Below are 19173 nucleotides of genomic sequence, written 5' to 3' on the forward strand. Positions count from 1 at the left end.
CTCCAGCAGGACAGAAAAGCACCAGAACACACGAGGTCAGGACGCTGGTCCAGCCAGAGCAGAACGCTCCGGTCCAGAAGTCCTGTCTGGGGAGGGGCTCTGGGGCGCGTTGGGGGGGCGGCTGGATGACCAGCAGGGGGGGGGGGGGGGGTCATGGCGGGGGGGGGAGGAGGAGGAAGGGAGAGAGGGAGGAAGAGAGGGAGGAAGTCTCAGTAGTTTGGGCTATAAAGGTGAGGTAGGCCTTGTTACGATTCAGAGGAGTGTGGCTTTAAAAACTGGCAGGTTTGAAGTAGCGGTCCTTTCATGTTCTTCTCCTTTAACAGGGAGGGAGAGGAGGAAGAGGAGGGAGGGAGGGAGGAGAGAGGGAGGGAGGGAGAGAGGGAGGGAGGGAGAGAGGGAGGGAGGGAGAGGAGGGATAGAGGGAGAGGAGGGAGGGAGGGAGAGGAGAGAGGGAGGGAGGAAGAGGAGGGAGGGAGAGGAGGGAGGGAGGGGCGGAGTTCTGTGGTTGTTGTGCGTCTCCAGCGTGCTGCTCATGTCTTGACGTCCTCCTGGCGGAGCGGAGGGGGCGGGGCTACATCTTGACGTCCTCGTCCACGCTGAGCTGAGACAGCGTCTTCTTGATGCGCAGGGCGGTGAGGCGAGCAGCGCCGTTGCCGTACCAACACTCCCTCATGATCTTGGCCATCACGCGCAGCGCCTGGGGACACAGCAGAGTGAGCCCACCCACCACGCAGGCAGGGACTAGGGACTGTGTGTGTGTGTGTGTGTGTGAGTGTGTGTGAGTGTGTGTGAGTGTGTGTGTGTGTGTGTGTGTGTGTAGTACCTCGTAGCTCGTCCACCAGCAGGGTGTGTTGGGGCGTAGGCGCTGGTCACACACCACCCTCCTCATCTCCTCTATGGAGGGGTCGGACGGCACCAGGTCAAAGTAGGGCAGCTGGTACTCCTCATGGACACCTGGGGTCAGGCAGGCACACCGGGGTCAGGGGTCAGTCAGGCACACTGGGGTCAGGGGTCAGTCAGGCACACTGGGGTCAGTCAGGCTCACTGGGGTCAGGGGTCAGTCAGGCTCTCTGGGGTCAGGGGTCAGTCAGGCTCACTGGGGTCAGGGGTCAGTCACCTCACAGTAGTCCAGGACACTCAGATCAGTGTGTTCTACCAAAACAAACCTTTCATTGCAAAAATGGACTAAACACCATGAAATGTGCATTGCAATGCATTATGAGGTGTGTGTGTGTGTGTGTGTGTGTGTGTGTGTGAGTGTGTGTGAGTGTGAGTGTGTCTCACCTCCAGTGCTGCAGCGCCGCCCTATCTCCCAGTACACCAGGCCCAGGGCGTAGATGTCGGCACACTTGAACGAATCAAAGTGTTTCATGTTGATGCTCTCATCCAGGACCTCTGGGGCCATATACCTGACACACACACACACACACACACACACACACACACACACACACACACACACACACACACACACACACACACACACACACACACACACACACACACACACACACACACACACACACACGACAATGATATACATAACATAATAGACAGCATATATGTTGTGTGTGCAAAGCATGGAAATAAAGAAAGACAGTTGGAATCTCTATGGGCACAAGAGTCTCATTCTTATTCTATTTTAAGTCATTTAGCAGAGACATGCAATAAAGTACCCTGCCCCCCCCCTGGACCACCCGGACCCCCCCCCCCCCCCCCCCCCCCCGGACCAGACCCCCCCCGCCCCCCCGGACCCCCCCCCCCCCCCTGGACCAGACCCAGCTGTAGACGAGCCCCACCTCTTGGTGCCGACGCGCTGGTTGGGGGCGATGTCGATGGTGTCGGTGATGGACTCGTGGCGCACGGCCAGGCCCAGGTCAGCGATGGCGCACATCCCGTTCTTCTTCACCAGGATGTTCTTAGACTTCAGGTCACGGTGGGCGATGCCAGGCTTACCTGCAGGGGGCAGCACTGAGTCAGTCTCACACACACACACACACACACCACGGTGGGCGATGCCAGGCTTACCTGCAGGGGGCAGCACTGAGTCAGTCTCTCACACACACACACACACCTGCAGGGGGCAGCACTGAGTCAGTCTCTCACACACACACACACACACACCTGAAGACCAGGGTGCATCTGGATGGACGCACATATGGGGGGTTGGAAGTGCCACGTTTCGCAGGTGTGTGTGTGAGTGCGTGTGTGTGCGCGTGTGTGTGCATCTATAGACACACACACGCACACACTCACACCTTATCCTTGCAAAGACATAGTTAGGGAATCAGCCAATCAGATCGCTGGGATTTGCATATATCTTTAGCAAAGATAAGGTGTGCGTGTGTGTCTGTGTGTGTCTATGTGGAACTTAGTGAAAAATTAGACGCACACACATACACACACTCCACGCAGTGAGCGAAACGTGGCACATTCCACCCACTCGAGTAAACGAACAAATAAATGAACGCGTGTGCGTCTAATTTTTCACTAAGTTTCACATAGACACACTCACACACACACAGACACACGCACACCTTATCTTTGCTAAAGATATATGCAAATCCCAGTGATCTGATAGGCTGATTCCCTAACTATGTCTTTGCAAGGATAAGGTGTGCGTGAGTGTGTGTGCGTCTATAGACGTGCACACACACACACACACTCACACCTGCGAAACGTGGCACTTCCCACCCCCCATACGCACATACTGTTGGTGCTCGGTGTGTGTGTGTGTGTGTGTGTGTGTTCATAGGGTAATCGTGTATTTTCATATTCATCATGATGTGCATATCCATAAGCCTGCTGTGCTTGTGTTCACATGCCTGTATGAGTGTGAACTCTACCTGCTTTATGTGTTAGTATTCCTAACGCCTAGTGTGCTAGTATTCCTAATGCCTAGTGTTAGTATTCCTAACGCCTAGTGTGCTAGTATTCCTAATGCCTAGTGTGTTAGTATTCCTAATGCCTAGTGTGCTAGTATTCCTAATGCCTAGTGTGCTAGTATTCCTAATGCCTAGTGTGCTAGTATTCCTAACGCCTAGTGTGCTAGTATTCCTAACGCCTAGTGTGCTAGTATTCCTAATGCCTAGTGTGCTAGTATTCCTAATGCCTAGTGTGCTAGTATTCCTTATGCCGAGTGTGCTAGTATTCCTAATGCCTAGTGTGCTAGTATTCCTTATGCCGAGTGTGCTAGTATTCCTAATGCCTCATCTGGTCTGGTGCTTTTTCACCATGTGATGTGACCACTAACCACATCCAGTGACATAATCACTAGGTAACCAGTAGGTTAGTGGCTAGTGGGGTCGTCTCATGTAACCAGTATAACCGGTATAACCAGTCTACCCAGTCTACCCAGTCTACCCAGTATACCCAGTCTACCCAGTCTACCCAGTCTAGCCAGTCTCAGTGTGCTGGGCCGTCTCATGTAACCAGTATACCCAGTCTAACCAGTCTAACCAGTATAACCAGTCTACCCAGTCTACCCAGTATAACCAGTCTACCCAGTCTACCCAGTCTACCCAGTCTCCGTGTGCTGGGCCGTCTCACCCTGCGTTCCCAGGATCTCCATGTGCAGGTGGGCCAGCCCGCTGGCGGCCGACAGGGCGAGCTTGATCATGCCCTCCGTGCTGACGGAGTAGTGGTTCAGGTAGTCGAACAGAGAGCCGTGCTCGTGGTAATCAGACACCAGCCACAGCTGCGTCCACGTGCCGTTATCTGGGGAGACAGAGAGAGAGACTTAATAAACCAGGAGAGACCACCTCCCTACCAGGAGAGACCACTTTCCTGCCAGGAGAGACCACTTCCCTGCCAGGAGAGACCACTTCCCTACCAGGAGAGACCACTTCCCTACCAGGAGAGACCACTTCCCTACCAGGAGAGACCACTTCCCTACCAGGAGAGACCACTTCCCTACCAGGAGACCACTTCCCTACCAGGAGAGACCACTTCCCTACCAGGAGAGACCACTTCCCTACCAGGAGAGACCACTTCCCTACCAGGAGAGACCACTTCCCTACCAGGAGACCACTTCCCTACCAGGAGAGACCACTTCCCTACCAGGAGAGACCACTTCCCTGCCAGGAGAGACCACTTCCCTACCAGGAGAGACCACTTCCCTACCAGGAGAGACCACTTCCCTGCCAGTCCACTGAGGTCTGCAAAGGTCTGTAACAAACAGCCTCACATCCAATCACTTTGATCTGATCTCCTCATCCGTTTACAACCCCTCCTCCTGATCTGATCTCCTCATCCGTTTACAACCCTCCTCCTGGTAACCTCATCCGTTTACAACCCCTCCTCCTCCTGGCCACTCAGGCTCAGTTCACACGCCAGGTCTTCATGCTCAATTCAGATGTTTTACACAGATCACAGGTGAGAGAGTTGTTCAGTCTCCGCTCACGTCCAACCTGATAAATACTGAACTTGACGCACGGTTTCCTGTCCTCCGACCGCTTAGAAACGAGGCGCTGGGACCAACTAAGTAAACGAGGCGTTAGGACTACCTTAGTAAACGAGGCGCTGGGACTACCTTAGTAAACGAGGCGCTAGGACTAACGAGGCGCTAGGACTAACGAGGCGCTAGGACTAACGAGGCGTTGGGACTACCTTTGTTGTCGGAGGCGATGAAGCCCAGGATGTTCTCGTGGCGGAGCATGAGGGTCTGGTAGATCTCTCCCTCGCGGAAGAAGGAGCGCTCCTCGCGGGAGGAGAAGATCTTGACGGCCACGTCGCTGCCCCGCCACCTCCCTCGCCACACCTCCCCGAAGCGCCCCTTCCCTATGATCTCCTGCAGCACGATGGTCCTGGCGATGGTGCGCTGCACGAACAGGGGCAGGCCTGCAGGGGGCAGCAGAGAGAAGGGATTACTAACGAGGAGGAGGAGACAGAGAGGAGGAGGCAGGCAGGGCAGGGTAGGGCAGGGCAAGGTAGGTAGGGTAGGTAGGGTGGGGTAGGTAGGATGGGGTAGGGTAGGGTAGGTAGGGCAGGGTTAGGGTAGGATGAGGGGCAGGTGACTGACCAGAGCCAGAGCCGGAGGTGGACATGTCGTAGATGAAGTAGGGTAGGGTAGGGTAGGGCAGGGGTAGGGTAGGGTAGGGGAGGGCAGGGTAGGGTAGGGTAGGGCAGGGCAGGGAAGGGTAGGGCAGGGTAGGGCAGGGTAGGGCAGGGTAGGGCAGGGAAGGGTAGGGTAGGGTAGGGTAGGGAAGGGTAGGGCAGGGTAGGGAAGGGTAGGGCAGGGCAGGGTAGGGTAGGGCAGGGCAGGGTAGGGTAGGGTAGGGTAGGGTAGGGTAGGACAGGGTAGGGTAGGGTAGGGTAGGGCAGGGTAGGGCAGGGTAGGGAAGGGTAGGGAAGGGTAGGGTAGGGTAGGGCAGGGTAGGGCAGGGTAGGGTAGGGTAGGGTAGGGCAGGGTAGGGAAGGGTAGGGAAGGGTAGGGCAGGGTAGGGTAGGGTAGGGCAGGGCAGGGTAGGGTAGGGCAGGGTAGGGCAGGGTAGGGTAGGGTAGGGCAGGGTAGGTGACTGACCGGAGCCAGAGCCGGAGGTGGACATGTCGTAGATGAAGGTAGGGTAGGGCAGGGCAGGGCAGGGCAGGGTAGGGTAGGGTAGGGCAGGGTAGGGTAGGGCAGGGCAGGGTAGGGTAGGGTAGAGTAGGTAAGGGTAGGGCAGGGTAGGGCAGGGTAGGGCATGGCAGGGTAGGGTAGGGTAGGGTAGGGCAGGGTAGGGCAGGGTAGGGCAGGGCAGGGTAGGGTACGTAGGGTAGGGTAGGGTAGGGTAGGGTAGGGTAGGGTAGGGTAGGGTAGGGTAGGGCAGGGTAGGGCAGGGTAGGGTAGGGTAGGGCAGGGTAGGGTAGGTGACTGACCGGAGCCAGAGCCGGAGGTGGACATGTCGTAGATGAAGGTAGGGTAGGATAGGGTAGGGTAGGGTAGAGTAGAGTAGAGTAGGGTAAGGTAGGGTAGGGCCAGGGTAGGGTAGGGTAGGGTAGGGCAGGGCAGGGTAGGGTAGGGCCAGGGTAGGGTAGGGTAGGGCCCGGGTAGAGTAGAGTAGGGTAGGGTAGGGTAGGGCCAGGGTAGGGTAGGGTAGGGTAGGGCCAGGGTAGGGTAGGGCCAGGGTAGGGTAGGGTAGGGTAGGGTAGGGTAGGGTAGGGTAGGGTAGGGTAGGGTAGGGTAGAGCCAGGGTAGGGTAGGGTAGGGGAAGGGTAGGGTAGGGTAGGGTAGGGCAGGGTAGGGTAGGGTAGGGCAGGGCAGGGTAGGGTAGGGTAGAGCAGGGTAGGGTAGGGCAGGGCAGGGTAGGGTAGGTAGGATAGGGTAGGTAAGGGTAGGGTAGGTAATGGTAGGGTAGGGCAGGGCAGGGTAGGTAAGGGTAGGGTAGGGCAGGGCAGGGTAGGTGACTGACCGGAGCCAGAGCCGGAGGTGGACATGTCGTAGATGAAGGTAGGGTAGGGTATGTAGAGCAGGGTAGGGTAGGGCAGGGTAGGGTAGGGCAGGGCAGGGCAGGGTAGGTGACTGACCGGATCCAGAGCCGGAGGTGGACATGTCGTAGATGAAGGTAGGGTAGGGTAGAGTATTTGGGTAGGGTAGGGTATTTGGGTAGGGTAGGGTATGTAGAGCAGGGTAGGTGACTGACCGGAGCCAGAGCCGGAGGTGGACATGTCGTAGATGAAGTCCTGCAGGGTCCTGTCCTTGGCCAGGTACAGGTGGTCACAGCTGGGGTCGTCCACCTCCAGCCTCTGCCGGTGGCTGTAGGCCCTCTGGTGGTGCTGGAACAGGAAGACCCCCACCATCAGCAGCACACACAGCAGGAAGACCGGCCCCGCGATCACCGCCACCAGCTCCACTGGCCCCCAGGGGGCCCCCCAGCCTGGGCCCTTCTCTGGGACTGAGAGGACAGGAGGAGGAGGAGACGAGAGAGAGAGAGAGAGAGAGAGAGAGAGAGAGAGAGAGAGAGGAGTGTGAGAGAGGTGTGTTAGTGCAACACATTAGTGAGAATCCCACAAACATTCAGCACCAGTTTCCCAGACAGAGGTCCCTCTCGTCTAGAGCCAGGAAGCCCTTTCAGTGAAGAACGTTCCTCAGTCTGGCGCCATGCTGGCGTTCTCCGCCTGGGAGAACAGAACCGCCCAGAACGCTACACCTGATCCAGACCACAACCCTCCCCCCTCTCCCCCCCCCCCCCCCCCCTCCTCACCGGTGGAAACCTTGAGGTCCACGCTGTTGCAGTAGTTGTGGTAGCAGCAGTGCGTGTTGACCAGGCCCTCGGCGCTGAGGCAGTAGAAGGGTTGTCCAGGGGGCACCAGGCTGGCGCTGCTGATGCAGATGCGGACGTGCTGCTCCTGCCCCTGGATGAAGGAGGTGGAGGCCATGCACGCCCCGTCCGTCTCACACTCAAACCCCGTCTTCTCACACGTGGTGCAGTTACACCTCAGGCCTGAAGGGGGAGACAGAATCACTACATTGGAATTACATTTATTTTTGCTTCATATTGGCGAACTGGATGACTGTGCTATACGAGGTGATTATCTACCACTGAGCCGTGGTTGAGCTAGCCTGAACGATGGTGTGCAGTTCTCTGGTGTGACCAGCAGAGGGCGCACTACACCAACGCAGGGGGTCAGTCCACCAGCGTGCTGCAGAAAACACTGCATGTCTGTCAGTCCAACCAGGGACGCAGAAAACTGATTGGATTTGAGTAGCAACGTGATTTAGAGTCAAACTCCTGCTTCTTCCTATTAGGGGAAAGTCAGGGGAACAAAGACCTCCCTCTCCACCCTGTAGTCAGAAGAGAGACCAAAGCCTCCCTCTCCACCCTAGAGTCAGAAGAGAGACCAAAGCCTCCCTCTCCACCCTAGAGTCAGAAGAGAGACCAAAGCCTCCCTCTCCACCCTAGAGTCAGAAGAGAGACCAAAGTTCAGAAAGGGTCTCAGGGTTGCGAGCCCCCCTTCCCCGTCCTGACGACCCCGACCCTTTCAGCTGGTTCTGATCCACTCTGCTGCTTCCTCTCCTCCGGGTCACCATGACCCGTCCACTCACCGCTGCTTAACCCTGGACCACAGCACCACCCACCACCCAGATCCAACAGAACCGGTCTCTACACACCCAGACCCAACAGAACCGGTCTCTACAGCACCACCCACCCACCCAGACCCAACAGAACCGGTCTCTACACACCCAGACCCAACAGAACCGCTCTCTACAGCACCACCCACCCTCCCAGACCCAACAGAACCGGTCTCTACACACCCAGACCCAACAGAACCGGTCTCTCCAGCACCACCCACCCTCCCAGACCCAACAGAACCGGTCTCTACACACCCAGACCCAACAGAACCGCTCTCTACAGCACCACCCACCCTCCCAGATCCAACAGAACCGGTCTCTCTGCTGCTGGTCTCCACTCTCACCACTCTGCTCCCATGTCTATGACTAACCCCCCCCCCCCCTAACGGGCTTGCTCAATCTCACCTACTTTCTCACTCACACACTCACACACACACACACACTCACATTGCGCTAGAAGTGTGACACCTCAGTGGTCTGAGCACAGCAGCTGTGTTGAGCAGTTTCCCACGCGCCGTGTCAGTGTGAGAGAGAGAGAGAGAGAGAGAGAGAGAGAGAGAGAGAGAGAGAGAGAGAGAGAGAGAGAGAGAGAGAGAGAGAGAGGCTGCAGACGAACATGTTCCACTAGTGTCACTCACTCACTCAGTTCCAGCTAATGGCTCGAAATTCCTCTGAGGCGCCTCTAGAGACAGATTGGCTACTTGGAGACAAATGAACCTTCTTTTTCTGACTAGAGGGGCCAGATGTTTCTATAGATTTGTACAGGAACTCTTTAAGCAAACATGTTGCAAAGGTTTTTTTCATAATAATGGTAGTTATAGCAGGATACCAAATAATGCTGCAGTTTGACCAAGGCACGGTTTTCCCGTTGAGAGGAGGAAGAAAGGGAAGTGTAATCTGATCTGGACTCTTCTAGCACCGATGAAAACATGGCGCACTGGACAGAGAAACTGTTGCAAAACAATCTGGTGGGAATCTGGTGTGTCTGTGCAGGGTGGGCTTGTGAGATCATATTTACGTTTTAGTCATTGAGCAGACTAGTGCAGGTGAATAATTCTAATAAGATAGCTAGCACTAACCCTTAGCACTAACCCTTAGCAGACAGACACAAGAACTCTAATTGCTAGCACGGTAGCATCAACGCAGGCTATATTGCATGCAGTAAACCCAACTGTAAATGGTTAATTCATGAAGGCCCCTGCAGTTACACACATTTCTATGATGGTGGCATTGTCTCAGTAGCATTGCTAACAGTGGAGCATCTTCAAGCTCTGTAGCTAGCTAGCTTAGCTTCCATCTTCCATAAACCTACAATCAGTTTAAGGTATCCATTTGTTGCCATTGTGAATTAAGCTTGATTGTTGCTAGCTATCTAGCTAATTTTCCAGTGCAGTCACATACTATCTAGAAAGCTAACATAAGCTAGCGCTAGCCTGCTGGCTGAAGTCTTTGACAGCAGTCTAGGACTTGAGTTCTATCTGTCTTTGTTATCCAATGGAAGGACAAACAGCCTAACAACTAATACATTTGGTTCTAATGTAACGTTATATGAAACATACTGTATTCTGGGTATTTTGACCTTTCTTTATCCTCACAGTAAGCTAGAACGCTAACGGCAGGCTAGCATTGTAAGCCGTAGTACATTCTCAATGAATGCCGTTTGACAATTCATATAGAAACTCAAGCCTGGGGACTTTCTTCCCCGTTATCTGACTGAACATCCCCGCCATCATGAGAGAGGCCTTCAGTCAGAAGGGGTGACACCAGCGCCAGAACAAGGAGGAGGGTTGTTGTTGGTCGGGGGTTGGGCGGGGGCGTGGAGGAGTGGATAGGAAACCGGACGAGGGTAAAGGATGTGGTTTTCAACGAGCCATGAGTGAAAGCGGGTATCAGTGAGGAACTGTGACTAACTAACCTCTGGATGTTGCGTCTGCAGAGCTGGAACTGGAAAGTAAGATGTCAGTGAGTGTTGGAGGTTCCTGGCAGCTGTGTGTGTGTGTGTGTGTGTGTGTGTGTGTGTGTGGGGGTGGTAGGGAGGTCTCAGGAACTGGTGGAGCATGTCTAGGGCTGCTCTGGTTCACACGGTTGTGGTATTTCCTGCAGATTGCAGCGAGGTGATCTAGCAGGCTGTGACGGAGGTGATCTAGCAGGCTGCCTACTTAGCGATTTGAATGAGCCTGTTGTGTTTTTATATTTCTTCTTTAATTGCTCTCAAGACGGTTGAACAGTGCCGGGGTTGCAGCTGAAAGACCAAGACTGCAACTGTCTCATACGCCATGAGAATGAGAATACTAAGCAACACATTCATTTAAAATGAGGTTGTTATAATTTAACTGAACAACAGCCGAACGTCCTTCATCATTATCAAACGAGATCGGCTGCGCCGGTTCACAACAACGGAACCCAGGAGAGTGAGAACACACACACACACACACACACACACACACACACACACACACACACACACACACACACACACACACACACACACACACACACACACACACACACACACACACACACACACACACACACACACACACACACACACACACACACACACACACACACACACACACACACACACACCTCTCTGTGGTGTGTGGCCTACCAGAGGTTTGGGGTTGGGGTCAGGTCTCTGGTTTGGGGTCAGGTCTCTGGTTTGGGGTTGGGGTCGGGTCTCTGGTTTGGGGTTGGGGTCAGGTCTCTGGTTTGGGGTTGGGGTCGGGTCTCTGGTTTGGGGTTGGGGTCAGGTCTCTGGTTTGGGGTTGGGGTCAGGTCTCTGGTTTGGGGTTGGGGTCAGGTCTCTGGTTTGGGGTTGGGGTCAGGTCTCTGGTTTGGGGTTGGGGTCAGGTCTCTGGTTTGGGGTTGGGGTCAGGTCTCTGGTTTGGGGTTGGGGTCGGGTCTCTGGTTTGGGGTTGGGGTCAGGTCTCTGGTTTGGGGTTGGGGTCAGGTCTCTGGTTTGGGGTTGGGGTCAGGTCTCTGGTTTGGGGTTGGGGTCAGGTCTCTGGTTTGGGGTTGGGGTCAGGTCTCTGGTTTGGGGTTGGGGTCAGGTCTCTGGTTTGGGGTTGGGGTCAGGTCTCTGGTTTGGGGTTGGGGTCAGGTCTCTGGTTTGGGGTTGGGGTCAGGTCTCTGGTTTGGGGTTGGGGTCAGGTCTCTGGTTTGGGGTTGGGGTCAGGTCTCTGGTTTGGGGTTGGGGTCAGGTCTCTGGTTTGGGGGTGTGGTCAGGTCTCTGGTTTGGGGGTGTGGTCAGGTCTCTGGTTTGGGGTTGGGGTCAGGTCTCTGGTTTGGGGGTGTGGTCAGGTCTCTGGTTTTGGACTAGTTCATTTCATGTTAACCCTCTGACGGTCAGAACAGCCCGGGTCACAAGTTCAAAGGGCAAGCCAGGTTAGGCTAATTGTTGGATAGCAGTAAAAAAATAAAATAATTTAAAGCTACATTTGTCCACCATCAGAGCAGAGCAGAGCAGAGCAGAGCAACTCTACTCTTATATGCACATACCTGGTGGGTTATACTCTACAACTGACTGGTCTCACTGGGACTGCTGGTCTCACACTGGGACCGCTAGTCTCACACTGCTGGTCTCACACTGGGACTGCTGGTCTCACACTGGGACCGCTAGTCTCACACTGCTGGTCTCACACTGGGACTGCTGGTCTCACACTGGGACCGCTAGTCTCACACTGCTGGTCTCACACTGGGACTGCTGGTCTCACACTGGGAGGGGAGAGGGGGGGCTGTATGTAGTGGAGGAGGGGGGAGGGGAGAGGAGAGGGAGGCCTGTATGGAATGGAGGGGAGGGGGGAGGGGCAGCAGTAGTGTGTCGGGGGGGACCTCCTTGCTCCCCCTCTCCTGTCTGCCCTGAGAGAGAGAGAGAGAGAGAGGGGGAGGGGCGTTGGGGAGGGTCTGGAGCCCCCAGCTGTGAAGGGGGGGGTCTGGTAGAATGACCAGCTGTGACTGCCATTAACATCCAGTCTAGACTCTGACTAGCAGCGAGGAGGAGGGGTCAGGAGCGAGGAGGAGGGATCAGGAACGAGGAGGAGGGGTCAGGAGCGAGGAGGAGGGGTCAGGAGAGAGGAGGAGGGGTCAGGAGAGAGGAGGAGGGAGGAGGAGGGTTCAGGAGGGAGGAGGGAGGAGGAGGAGCGAGGAGGAGGGGTCAGGAGGGAGGAGGAGCGAGGAGGAGGGGTCAGGAGAGAGGAGGAGGGGTCAGGAGGGAGAAGGAGGGGTCAGGAGCGAGGAGGAGGGAGGAGGAGAGGTCAGGAGGGAGGAGGAGCGAGGAGGAGGGGTCGGGACGCAGCTGGGAGAGAGCGGCGTTCCGATCATTCCGTTCGTGTTGAGACAGGAAGTGTGGACGCGCTGGAGGAGGGGCTCAATGCACCCAGCGCCATGATGACGGCCCACTCCGCAACAACACCACAGCCTACAGCTGGACCAGTCCGTCTCCACAGCGACGTGTGTGTGTGTGTGTGTGTGTTAGTCTGACCAGTTCACACTGTCATAACAGGTGAATCTTAAGGGGATGATGATGATTATGATGAAGTCAGCGGAAAATGCTGTTGTTTGTGAGTGAGTGAGTGAGTGAGTGAGTGAGTGAGTGAGTGAGTGAGTGAGTGAGTGAGTGGTGTGTGTGTGTGGGTGTGTCTGCTTACTGTTCTGGGGTTAAAGAGTTCAGAGTGCATGAGAGCGGAGAACCAGAATGTTCCGTCTGAAATGAGATCCACCCAGATCCCAGACAGAGCTGATCAACACCAGGAGACGCCCCCAGACAGGGTGAGGGCCCCCCCACACACACACACACACGCGCTCACACACACAGTCTCACACACACACCACCATCCTGAGCTGGTCACTGCTGGGAGGAGGAGTCATTATCTTAGTGTGTTTCAGGGTCAGAGTTCGGCTCGGCCTAGGCTCCGCCCCCCAGGCTCTGCCCCCCCAGAGGGCAGCATGTGGAATGGAGAACGCGTCTCACCTTCCACACCCCGGGGGGTGTGGGGGGTTGACAGCTCTCTCTTCTGTGGTCTCTCAGCCCCTGGCGAGGCATCGTTTGAGAAGCCTTCCCACCCAGGCGAGCCGCGCCACCTCATTAACCAAGCAGCCCTGAGTGAGCAGGTGAGGATGAGGAGGGACGCCGGGCGTGGGAGCAGAGGAAGACCAGCGCTGGACCGAGCTGGAGAGAGCAGAGCAGGAGAGAGCAGAGCGGGAGAGAGCAGAGGAGAGAGCAGAGCAGGAGAGAGCAGAGCTGGGGAGAGCAGAGCGGGAGAGAGCAGAGCAGGAGAGAGCAGAGCTGGAGAGAGCAGAGGAGAGAGCAGAGCAGGAGAGAGCAGAGCAGGAGAGAGCAGAGCTGGGGAGAGCAGAGCAGGAGAGAGCAGAGCAGGAGAGAGCAGAGGAGAGAGCAGAGCGGGAGAGAGCAGAGGAGAGACCAGCGCTGGAGAGAGCAGAGCAGGAGAGAGCAGAGGAGAGAGCAGAGCAGGAGAGAGCAGAGCTAGAAAGAGAAGAGGGAGAGAGCAGAGCAGGAGAGAGCAGAGGAGAGAGCAGAGGAGAGAGCAGAGCAGGAGAGAGCAGAGCTGGAGAGAGCAGAGCTGGGGAGAGCAGAGCGGGAGAGAGCAGAGCAGGAGAGAGCAGAGAGCAGAGCGGGAGAGAGCAGAGAGCAGAGCGGGAGAGAGCAGAGCAGGAGAGAGCAAAGGAGAGACCAGCGCTGGAGAGAGCAGAGCAGTAATCGTCCAGAGAGGTGAGCGAGAGGCCAGACCGTCTGCTGCCGCAATCAGGCCTCCGTCTCCGGGCCGACGGAGGTCATTAACCAGTCATTATGGGATGGACGGCCACAGAGGACCTGGCCAATCAAGATGTGTGTATATGGTGATACAGAAAAGACATACGACAGATTAAAACACACACACACACACACACACACACACACCACATGCCAAGACAGTACAAAAACAAACTGAATTACTCACTCTCACCGTCTCAAACAAATACACACGCGCAGACACACACACACAGGCGCACAGACACGCACGCACAGACACGCACACAGACACACACACACACTAACAGACACACACACAAAGACCAAAAGAAACCGATCCCTCTCTCTCTCTCTCTCTCTCACACACACCTATATGAACCCAATATCCCCAAATCCCTTCCTGTGCTCTGCCTGGTCCGACAGGCGCGTACATGTTCCCATCTGCCCCCTGATTCACACCTTCATACTCACCCTTTCATTTCCACAGCTGTACTCATCAAACGCTCTCTAAGCTGCGCCTGCAGCCTATAGGGAGCAGGGACACTTTCCTCCTGTCTGATTGGTCAGTGATAAGAGATGCCTCCTGTCTGATTGGTCAGTGATAAGAGATGCCTCCTGTCTGATTGGTCAGTGATAAGAGATGGATAGATGGTTCTTATCTGTCCCAGAGGGTAAGAGATGGATAGATGGTTCTCATCTACCCCAGAGGGTAAGAGATGGATAGATGGTTCTCATCTACCCCAGAGGGTAAGAGATGGATAGATGGTTCTCATCTACCCCAGAGGGTAAGAGATGGGTAGATGGTTCTTATCAGTCCCAGAGGGTAAGAGATGGATAGATGGTTCTTATCTGTCCCAGAGGGTAAGAGATGGATAGATGGTTCTTATCTGTCCCAGAGGTTGAACTGCTGAGCAACATGGAGTCATGTCAGGAACACAGAAACAGGCAGGAACTAATCTGGTTCCCCCGGGGCTAAAGGCCTCGTATACTCAGCTCTGTACTAAAGGCCTCGTATACTCAGCTCTGTACTTTGCACTGTACTGTAGTTGTGAGTAGTTGTGTGTAGTTGTGTAGTTGTGAGTAGTTGTGTGAGTAGTTGTGTGTGTAGTTGTGTGTGTAGTTGTGTGAGTAGTTGTGTGAGTAGTTGTGTGTGTAGTTGTGTGTAGTTGTGTGTGTAGTTGTGTGTGTAGTTGTGTGTAGTTGTGTAGTTGAGTAGTTGTGTGTGTAGTTGTGAGTAGTTGTGTGTGTAGTTGTGAGTAGTTGTGTGTGTAGTTGTGAGTAGTTGTGTGTGTAGTTGTGAGTAGTTTTGTGAGTAGTTGTGTGTGTAGTTGTGAGTAGTTGTGTGTGTAGTTGTGAGTAGTTTTGTGAGTAGTTGTGTGTGTAGTTGTGAGTAGTTGTGAGTAGTTGTGTGTGTAGTTGTGGACTATCTTACATTAACAAAACGTAATCCCTCTCTTCACCTCCATCGTGTACTACTACTTCTTCACCTCCATCGAGTACTACTACTTCTTCACCTCCATCGTGTACTACTACTTCTTCACCTCCATCGTGTACTACTACTTCTTCACCTCCATCGTGTACTACTACTTCTTCACCTCCATCGTGTACTACTACTTCTTCACCTCCATCGTGTACTACTACTTCTTCACCTCCATCGTGTACTACTACTTCTTCGCTGTTTCCATCTGGCAGAACGCCAAGAGGATCTGTGCTCAGGCTGCCGCCACATGGCGTCTGTGGGTACTGCAGCCAGCACATGCGCACGGTCCAGGTGTGATAGAGGAAGAGCGAGCGAACGAGCGCAGGACACGTGGGCGGCCATCTTGGATGTGCAGTACATCAGCCTTAGGTGGTCGTTTCAACCAAAACCCCGGGAGCATGAGAGCAGATGAGATGACGTAACGCATGTGAACGTTAAACAGAGGGCGAGAGACAAAGAGGAGGAGACAGAGAGAGACACGCCCTGCCCCAAGGCAGTCTCTCCAGTGCTGATATCACACAGCGAGCCCGTTTACTTCCTGACGTCAGCGTGGTAAGGCCCTTAAGCCCCTCCTCCTCTCTGGTGAGTAACGTACAGCGCTCTCATGCTGTCACACAGACCAGGACGGACCCAGTGTCCCTCCCTCGCAGACGGGGTCTGCTAGCTCTGGTCGCAGCCCCACCGCGACATGGCATTATCCACTATGTGGCGTGAAACTGAGGCTCCGGACAGAGCCAAGATGGCCCCCTCCTTTCACACAGAGCCAAGATGGCCCCCTCCTTTCACACAGACACCCCACCACAAGGCCAGCTGGACAAACCCAGCGCAGTCTGTCCAGGGCCAGAGCCCCCCCCCCCCACACACACACACACACACACACACACACACACACACACACACACACACACACACACACACACACACACACACACACACACACACACACACACACACACAGTCTGACTCCTCACTCGCGTCTGACTGTTACATTTGAAAAACCCAGGTGAACAAACGGTCAACTCAGGTATAGCCATCAAGCCAGTCAGCCTTTTCCAACCAAGTCTTGTGTCTTGAATGTGATCAATAGTGTATCACTATAGTGTATCACCATGGCCTTATCTGATCTGCATGCTTCTTTCTGGTTCATGGAGGTGGAATGACTCACTGGTGTGAAATCCCAGATAGGCCAGTAACAGGCGGGTGTTTATACTGGCAGCTGAGTTCACTTCTCTCTTTTACCCATTTAATTTTGCGATTGGCAAGTTGCAACAGAGCAGGGCCTTTACATGTAGAGATCACACACAGAGACATAACTGGAACCCAACTCCCTTTCCTGTGGCTCATACAGGATAAGTGGTGAGTCAATGTGTGTGCGTGTGTGTGTGTGAGAGAGAGAGAGAGAGAGAGAGAGAGAGAGAGAGAGAGTCTGTATTCACATTTCATACTTTTCCACATATTTTCGACAAAGGTTCTACTCTCTAAAAAAGTGAAATAGCAGGCATAGTGCTAGCAGACAGGAGTCTAGTATTGAAGCACCATATGCCCAATTACAGCTGTATTCATTTATGCTGTGGGTTTGGGCATCAGCTGCTCCTAGCAGACAGCTAGGGGGGGGTTGAGGCGACGGTGGCCCCTCGACTAGCGCCTGAAAAGACCCCTCTCTGGGTAAATTATCATCACAATGAACCCAGACTTCAACTTTGACTTCAGTCTGGGTCTGTTGAATGGCGCGCTGCTGTCGCGCTGCTGCCAGCATTCACAGCCTGGTCATGGTCACCAAACAGCCCTTTCAATCCTTTACACACCGACACCAATGAGCACTTTCACAACTCACACCACAGCTCTCCAATAAACACAGATTCTATTACTGCACCCGGCCTATGCGGTGCAGTTCAAGGCTATTTCTCTACTGGTAATGCAATTTAATATATTCTCTCTCTCACACACACACACACACACACACACACACACACACACACACACACACACACACACACACACACACACACACACACACACACACACACACACAGCGATTGCATTTCCCAATACATTTCTCGTGAATTGCAAAATACTAACATGAACAGAAACAATTGCAGAAGTTGAAAGTGTCACAAGTTTGGGTTAATTTCCTGTGGAGTAGAAAATGGAGCCGGTGGGACTGAATATCCCTCACGCGTGTTTAGTAAACAGGAGAGGATATCTCCTCTGGTCTCTCAGAGAGACCGGTGATACCAGTAGAGGATGTCTCTCAGAGATACCGGTGATACCAGTAGAGGATGCACACAGTCTCTCAGAGATACCGGTGATACCAGTAGAGGAAGCACACAGTCTCTCAGAGATACCGGTGATACCAGTAGAGATACCGGTGATACCAGTAGAGGATGCACACAGCCTCTCAGAGAGACCGGTGATACCAGTAGAGGATGTCTCTCAGAGAGACCGGTGATACCAGTAGAGGATGTCTCTCAGAGATACCGGTGATACCAGTAGAGGATGAGCACAGCCGAGACCATGTTATGGTTAATCACTAGTCTGGCTCTGGACCTGGGATGACATGCGAATCACAACCCATCTGAGCAGCTAGCTAGTTAGCCTGTTAGCACAGCACGGGCTGGCTCGCTAGCAACAAACCCCAGCTAGCTAGCCTGGTGCTAGTAGCCTAGTGCTAGCTAACCTAGCACAATGTGTTGTTAGCTTGTTGAGTGAAACCCAGCTGGTAAACCCGCAGAACACAGGTTTCCCTGGTTCTCTCGCCGGCGGTTATTCTAGACCAGATATGATCAGATATGATCATCTGGGTTGTGATTTCTCCAGCCTCGCGTAGCTAGGTTGTTAGCTCTCTCTCAGGAGCGGGGGGTTATAAATCTCAAACAAACCGGTCCGGCTCGACCTCCTCCTCTCACGGGCAGTCACACAAAAACACCGACCAGCACCGACCCGCACCGACCCGCACCGACCCGCACATGCCCGTCCTCTCACTCACCGTCCCCGGTGGCCAGCAGCCCCAGCAGGGCGAGCAGCACGATCTGGTTCAGAGACATGGCTTCAGGGTTCAGCATTCAGAGACATGGCTTCAGGATTCAGGATTCAGAGACATGGCTTCAGCACTCAGCATTCATGGCTTCAGCATTCCCTCAGCATCCCATCCTTCACTTCCAACGCCTGAGAAATGAGCTGTTATCAACACGAGCCGACCTAAAACACGAGCCGACCTAAAACACGACCACAAACAAACCAGACCTAAAACACGACCAACTACCGACCATCCACAACCACAAAGCGACCAACCGACCAATCACGATCCAGCCAACCACCGCCGCGCGCTGCCATCCTGCGAGCCCAGTGACGTAGTTAAAGGGGTGTGCGTGAGTTTAAAGGGGAGGTCTTAGTGAGTTTAAAGGGGAGGTCTTAGTGAGTTTAAAGGGGAGGGCTTAGTGAGTTTAAAGGGGAGGTCTTGAGTTTGTGCACCTTCTTTGATTTGTTTGTGTGAAAGGCTTGATATATGTACCCTGGCTCTTGTATTATTTTTTAAATTTGTTTTATTTCATTCTTTGTATTGATTGTTTGTTGCTAATTTGTATTGTTTTGTACTGTACATTTTGTACTGTTTTGTACCTTGATTAATAAAGATTTATAAAAAATAAAAAATAAAAAATAAACAAAATAAAAAGGGGAGGGCTTAGTGAGTTTAAAGGGGAGATCTTAGGAACTCTCTCCTTGTTGAGGTCGCCTTGTAACCCCTCCTCCCCCCCGGAATGGGAAATAATGTGTTTTTAGGTCTATTCGTCACAGAATCTGACGAGGGGGTGATATAGCTCTGTTTTAGTCACAAGAGAAGAATTTTCTGTAAAAAAAAAGATATATATGTCCTCCACTCCGGGTGTAGCC

At 53.9% G+C, this 19173-nt stretch overlaps 1 protein-coding gene across 1 annotated transcript; it reads right to left on the reverse strand.

Moving 5' to 3' along the window:
* Positions 1-571: 571 nt before the first annotated feature.
* Positions 572-18326, reverse strand: acvr1ba (activin A receptor type 1Ba; the record flags this gene model as incomplete). The annotated part of the gene is made up of 9 exons (XM_084461881.1): positions 572-697; positions 824-954; positions 1285-1409; positions 1800-1956; positions 3550-3717; positions 4609-4839; positions 6621-6872; positions 7182-7421; positions 18269-18326. The coding sequence occupies 9 exons, from the start codon at positions 18324-18326 to the stop codon at positions 572-574; spliced, it is 1488 nt and encodes a 495-aa protein (XP_084318007.1).
* Positions 18327-19173: the final 847 nt, after the last annotated feature.

This window comes from Borostomias antarcticus (genome assembly GCF_949987555.1).
Source record: "Borostomias antarcticus genome assembly, chromosome: 3".
Classification (NCBI taxonomy): domain Eukaryota; kingdom Metazoa; phylum Chordata; class Actinopteri; order Stomiiformes; family Stomiidae; genus Borostomias; species Borostomias antarcticus.